At 44.2% G+C, this 6,761-nt stretch overlaps 1 protein-coding gene across 3 annotated transcripts in view; it reads right to left on the reverse strand.

Annotated features, from left to right (window-relative positions):
• LOC110570898 (ILK associated serine/threonine phosphatase) overlaps nucleotides 1-5,108 on the reverse strand; it is a 14,229-nt gene extending 9,121 nt beyond the window's left edge. Inside the window, exons 1-4 of one of the 3 annotated variants that reach the window (XM_021678971.1) lie at nucleotides 5,025-5,108; nucleotides 4,519-4,575; nucleotides 1,549-1,654; nucleotides 137-263 (exon numbers count right to left, since the gene is read on the reverse strand). In XM_021678971.1, coding sequence (XP_021534646.1) covers nucleotides 137-263; nucleotides 1,549-1,618 — 197 coding nt within the window. In that variant the 5' untranslated portion in view covers nucleotides 1,619-1,654; nucleotides 4,519-4,575; nucleotides 5,025-5,108. Of the gene's footprint in view, nucleotides 1-136; nucleotides 264-1,534; nucleotides 1,655-4,518; nucleotides 4,576-4,903; nucleotides 4,934-5,024 lie in introns of those variants that run through there. The other 2 variants (XM_021678970.1, XM_021678969.1) reach the window with 2 other exon arrangements.
• Between the last annotated feature and the right edge of the window lie 1,653 nt (nucleotides 5,109-6,761).

The raw sequence follows: 6,761 nt of genomic DNA on the forward strand, positions 1-6,761 counted from the left end.
TAAATACAACTGAACATGGTCCAACCACCCATCGATAAGCCATTCTTCCCGCTAAATACAACTGAACACGGTCCAACCACCCAGTCCCAACAGAGACTTCTGTGCCAACCAGGCTTGTCGGGGCATGGACACTCACATGAGGGACGACGGGGGCCCACACTCCTCCGTGATATCATTCAGGATGACGTGGGCGTCCTGCATCTCCTCTCGCTCGCCCTTCCGCTCGGCCACATAGCCTTTCAAACCGAAGATCACTGAGGAGGCTAAGGAAAAGAGAACAAAAAGCCAATACAAAACTGTGCTCTTCCCTCCAGAAGCCCTAGTCCCAGAGCAAATGAGAGGAACTCTGGCTGCTGTACTCAGTAATGTCCTAACTGTGCACATAAAGAAGCTGTACCCTCAAGCCAGCTAGCTCCCCAGCTCCCCAGCTGGAACTAAAATCAGACCACTGTTGGACGAAGACAGTCTCTCAAAGGCTGAACAGCAAAGAGGAGGCAACAGATGACAGTACGTTAGTAACCGACAGCGCCGGCCAAGGCATTAGGTCGAAGCACCAGAGCAAGGAATGTGCGGTCATCCTGAACCGGGCAAGGAATTATGTGCACATCTAGTCTTGTCGGTAACTACTGAGGGCACAAAAATTCCGAGTTTAAGGAAATGCTAGTAAGTAGAGTTTACCCCAAATGCCCTGTTGGACATCTGAAAATATCGATTTCCATGCCTGAGGCTGGTAAAGAACTTGAACAAATGGTAAGACAGTTGCTTCTACTCTGCCTGAGGAAGAGAAGGATGAAAGAGCCCACCGGAGGCACAGCAGTCTATTTATATTTAACGGCTAGGCTACGTTTGTTTGCAGACACCGCAGGGCCACGTAACTACTGAAATGAACACTTTACAGAGCTGCTGCTGGCAGGCATCGTACTCCCGAGCTAAGGGCAGCGACGAGCTAAGCTGAAGACCCCGTCCTTACAGCGAGCTAGTAACCCTCTCGCACCTCTGCGGCATGGGACGAAGTGGGCTGGTACAGTGCGTGAGCACCCACAGCTACCTCTCTCTAACGGATACCTCTCGTTTCTTCTCTACTCTGACAAGTTACATAGCTGATGACAAATTCCAACTGCTTTTTCCAGCCTCAGGCTCTCTCTTGGGACGCTGCCTACTAAGCTAGTCACAGAATTCAAGGTGCTCATCAACAGGCCGTGAACAGCAACAGGGAGTCAGAGAGAAAGTGGGTGCTCAATAAGCTAACTGTTCACTAGAGAAGGTAAAGTCAAAACCACCTGGTGTTTTCACCCTCGAGGAACAAATGTAGGTTTTGTATCTGACCAAAGGTAGGATCACACACGAATGGGGAAAGTAAAGAGAGGAGGCAAAAGTAAATTTGGAAATCTGTTTGCAAAAAGGGAACCCTACCGGCTTCTTAAATATAGACACAAAAAGGAAGCGCCATAAATCAGAAAGCGGAGCTCGATTTTGCTCTGGGTTGTTTTAAAATATGAAGTCTAATACATTTGTTTTCAAACTGTCTGAAAACCTTTACAAACTTTCTTTTCCACAAGCTCTTCACTGCCATTCTTCTCTTCTTCGGGGGCTTTTCTCTTTGCTCCTTTCTCTTCATTCTTTACCGTCTGGGACATCGACGTGTCGAGAGGACCTGGACACAAGGCAAAGCCAGAGAGAGACAGAGCTATAGACTGGCAGGGAAGCCCCCAGACCAGGCCCCACCCCCGACCTGGGACACCACACGATGTGGCGCGTGAGTAGGGGCAGAGAGGCAGGTGCCGTGGTCACGACTACGACCTCGAGGGCGGGGCAGCGCGCCCGGGGAACCAGCGGGGAGGACCCCATTGCACACACATGGTGTCTCAGAGCCACAGGCTCTTATTTGTAAACAGGGAAGTTTCCAAAATCTGCCAAGTGACACATCCTAAACAAGTCAAAAAAGTAGTAAGTGGGGCGCCTGGGTGGCTCAGTTGGTTAAGCGACTGCCTTCGGCTCAGGTCATGATCCTGGAGTCCCGGGATCGAGTCCCGCATCGGGCTCCCTGCTCGGCAGGGAGTCTGCTTCTCTCTCTGACCCTCCCCCCTCCCATGTGCTCGCTCTCTCTCATTCTCTCTCTCTCAAATAAATAAAATCTTTAAAAAAAAAAAAAAGTAGTAAGTGCCAAAAGGGGGTTAACATGAGGTAAATGTCAGGCTTTAGGAACTGTTGGTGTCGTGAAAGGCAAAACAGGGCTGCTGAAGCCATCCACACTTGCAGAGGGACGAATCCGTCCTCGAAGCCGACGCTAAGAGCGCCTGCAGTGCGAGCCCGTTTTGGGCAGAGCAAATTCTCGTTTCAAGTCCCAGTTCTGCCACTCATGGAGGTGTGCCCTTGAGGCAAGCTACTTAAGTTTCTTCATCTGTGACACAGGGAGAATTTTGTCATCTTGGAAGGCGACTTTAAAACCGATGGGGACAAGGTATGTAAAGCATTTATCATGGTGCCTGGGTCATCACGTATCCCATGGCAGCCGCTGTCCTAATAAAGGGGCTCTATTCTCTGCGTTTCAGTATGAAGACAGGCAACCGTTACTCAACTAGTGTTTGCCAGACATTTCTGAGCACTGAGGAAGAAGGGAAGAAAACATCCCTGCCCTCAAGAAGAGTCAATTACTTGCAAAAGGACAGACGTCTGCAACAGGAGAACCTAACACACAAGTCCCGCCCCACATAATCAGGCACATTAACAGGGAAAATTTCACAGATGTTTCCAATACACTTTCCCCAGAGGTCTCTCCCTCTCTCACTTACTGTCGGTTCCAGCTTTCCCAGTGTGTATGTAAAACAATCTTCCTCTCTTTTAACTTGCAAAACAGAGATATTTTTATAGCTTTGTTGTTGACTCCTGATTGAATCACAGTGTAGCCAGAGAATGTGGTCTGTACATGAAATCAATTCTTTGTCGGGACTTACTTTATGGCCTAGAATGTAGTCGATTTTTGTAAATGGTGACTATGTCTTCTCAAGAAATCCAATATATTGGATGCAAGGTTAGATTCTATATCCGAAAAAATCAAGCTTGTTAATAATGGTGCTGAAATCTTCTAAGTTGTTACTAGTTGACTGTCTTTTGCCCTATGGAGAACTAAGACATAGCTATGGTCAATTTTCTTTCTTTTATTAAATCTGTTAAAAGCCCTGTTTGCACACATTAACTTTCATTATAAGAATACTGCCTTGGGGCGCCTGGGTGGCTCAGTCGGTTAAGCGTCTGCCTTTGGCTCAGGTCATGATCCCAGCGTCCTGGGATCGAGTCCTGCCTGTGTCAGGCTCCCTGCTCAGCTCAGAGTCTGATTCTCCCTCTGCCCCTGCCCCTGCCCCTGCCCCTGCATGCTCCCTCTCCCCCAAATAAATAGAATCTTAAGAAAAAAGAATACTGTCTTTATTGGGACGGTTTTAGCCTTAACTGTGTGAGAATGCTGTACGGTTTTAGTATGGGTCCACAGGCCTGAAAACCCGAGAATTCTTGTGTAAGATGATTATAACAACTTTTTCTAAATACAGGAAGTATACTAATTTAATCTACACATTCTAGACTAATCCTGATTTTTATGTAATGAATTAATAACACAAAAAAATCTACTTAAAAAGCAGCAAATGTTTCACTTGATGACATAAGGAAGGTTCTTACACCAGAAGATAACTGCATATGAAAACAGACAGCCTGCATCCCCCACTGTCCCCTCCCTCTGTCCTGTGCCCCCTGCCCTGCCCCCACTTGGGGGAATTCCACGTGAGAAGCTCTCAGTCATACGGAGTAACAGATTCATCACGGTGACAATGGACAGGAATCTGCTCTGCTCTTCCCTCTACCTAACTGGGACGTAAAGAGGAAAACACATTTACAGGAACAGGTGCAACCAATGTTAATAGGCCTGACAAAAATGAAATCAAATCAATAAAGAGATTCTTGAGAACGTGTAAGGATTGACTGAAAATAATCAACCAAGGTCTTGAATTTCAAGAAAATTCCTGCACATGGTCTGTACCAGTCACTAAACCAGTGTCATTCAGATTTCATTTTCTTAAGATCAAAGTCTTTTTAATGTAAGTGCCATAAAAGAGAAAACTATCGGGTTCAGGGATATTAAACATGTTGTAACTATTTCATATATTCAGATACTTCTGCTGAATATATCTGAGTTTGTCAGGGACAGAGGCAGAGACATACTCTGAGATTTGTTGTTGTTGTTGTTAATAACAAAGTTCAAAGTAAATGACTGAACTCTTAATTCTTGAAGTTATTTGCAAGAGGTTGAATTCCAAGTAAAAAATAATCACCAAAAAGTGACGTAGTATATGATCTTTTTGCTTCCACCTGATGGTGCCTATGTATTTTTTATTTTAATAAATCTTATGCTGTACTTAATGTCATCCTAAACCCTGTTAAAATCTATTAATAAATACATTTTACATAAGAATAAATTTTGTATGTATTATTCCCATCAACACACTGAATTTTTTCCCTACCACTCACCTGAATCACCACTGCTGGCTGGTGGGAGATCATCAAAAAGCAAAGGTCCCCCTGACCCTGAAACACAGCAGAACACTTAGTGAGCCCACAAAAGCTGGATGAGGCTTAAGTTTCAGAATCCATCCCACCAGGACACCAATGCAGGTCATTGAAATAAACTCAAAACCTCTCGTGTCAATCCAGTGGCAACTCATACTTCGGTAAATAATGTCTTGAACCTATTTTATTTTAAGGTCCTCTCAATTCAAAGGAAACAAATATCTGCCTGAAAGAGTTAAATCTTATTTCAGCTAATAAAATAAACACTCAAATGAACCAGAGAAAACTGCTCAACATTTTTACGCAGTTCCTCAGGGCTAGCGACTAGCGGATTTTTCTGCCTTACCTGATGCCATGGATTCAAAACTTAAGACAGTCCAACACCTAAAACATCTGTGTGTTGAAAATGGGGGAAAGGGAGAAAGATTCAGACAACTACAACCCCAGGATGACACGTTGACACACACCTGGGAGAGCCTGAAGACTGTACCTGAGTCAGTACTGCTGGCCGGAGGGAGGTCATCAAAAAGCAGAGGTCCCTTCTGAGCTTCTTTGCCTAGAACACAGAGAGCCTGCTTAAAGAGCAGTCGGTCATCAGCCAGGACAGGTGGTCAAAGGGGGAGGCCTTTTGAGATGTTTGCTATTCAAATTTTCTCCTCCTAGCTGTACCAAATTCTACAAAGTATCTTCTCAGTAGCTGTTTAACACAGACGTTCGCTTCCAACAGTTACAGTCAACATAAATGCAATGAAACATGACCCAATGGGCGCCACTGGATATTCTGAGGAAAACAAATATTTTTCTCGGTAATTTCATTCCTGCAAGCAGCAAACACTGAAAACCTTTTTTAAAAAAAATGAATCCTGGGAAGAAATATACTAGTTCTAGAGCAAGAAAACAATTATTTGGTCCCTCAAGATAAAACGTCAAAGACAGAGGGATCTCTGTCTGACCAAAGATCTACAGTCTTAAAAAGTCTGATTTCAATAGCATTCTGAACGAACCACCCACTAGAATCTCAAACAATGAGCACAGAGAAGGTGAGAGGCTGACGGAAGCAAATCTGTGTGAACTTGGCATCCCCAGCACAGTGCCCACTTAATTACTACCTATGGAGAAAATGAGGAATTTCAGATACTCCAACATAAACTCAGGAGAAAGCCAGGGAAATTTTTTAAATCTAAAAACCTGAAGATTTACACACCAAGAGGACTGGTCTTAAATGTTTTTTATTCAATTGTCCCTTTCCACATAAAATTTAACCACCGTTCTTCATTCTCCAGCTTTCCCCAAAATTTCTATTTACGCTATTAAACATAGGGACTAGTACACAAGAAATGGGGGAAACAAACTGAAGATGTAGGCGCGCACATTCCCATCCTGTGAAGTTTGTCCCACCTCTTGTTCCTCAGAGTTCGAGTACAGAAATGTACTCATTTAAAACCCAGTTCAACTGTATGCTCCAAAAGGCTCATCTATATCGACCCTTTGCCTCTATGCAGAAATGAGCTGGGTATCAATTCTACTTTTTTTTAAGATTTATTTATTCATTTGAGAGAGAAAGTGCCCGTGCGCAAGCATGCGAGCGGTGGAAGGAACAGAGGGAGAAGGACAAGCAGACACAGCACTGACGCAGAGCCCCACACAGGCCAATCCCACGACCCTGAGACCACTGACCTTAGGCGAAATCAAAGTCGGACGCTTAACCGACTGAGCCACCCAGGCGCCCCCAATTCTCCTCTTCTAAAAACAAAAATTCAGGGGCGCCTGCGTGGCTCAGTCGGTTAGGCTGGGGAAGCTCAGGTCTTGATCTCAGGGTCGTGAGTTTGAGCCCCGTGTTGGGCTCCATGCTGGGTGTGGAACCTACTTAAAAAATAAACAAAGAAACAAACAATAAAAAAAATTTAATTTAAAATTTAGAAACTCCAAGGAAAGAAACTTCTTCAGGAGTTTTTAGGTCAAAAGTACCTTAAATACCTTATAAATTCCTGATTCAACAAAAAGCAACTCTTCTGCTTTACGCCCTAATTCAAAATGGGAAATGTCTACTCCATTAAATTATACTGTTATCCCTCAGGATTCCAAACAGACTAAGTAACTGCAAATACTTTCATTTTCCTCACAAGTGACATATACACTCTACGGAGGTATTCAAACAGCAGCATCATGAGGACATTAAATGGCATTTAGAACAACCATTTACT

The sequence above is a fragment of the Neomonachus schauinslandi genome, chromosome 3, assembly GCF_002201575.2.
Source record: "Neomonachus schauinslandi chromosome 3, ASM220157v2, whole genome shotgun sequence".
Lineage (NCBI taxonomy): Eukaryota > Metazoa > Chordata > Mammalia > Carnivora > Phocidae > Neomonachus > Neomonachus schauinslandi.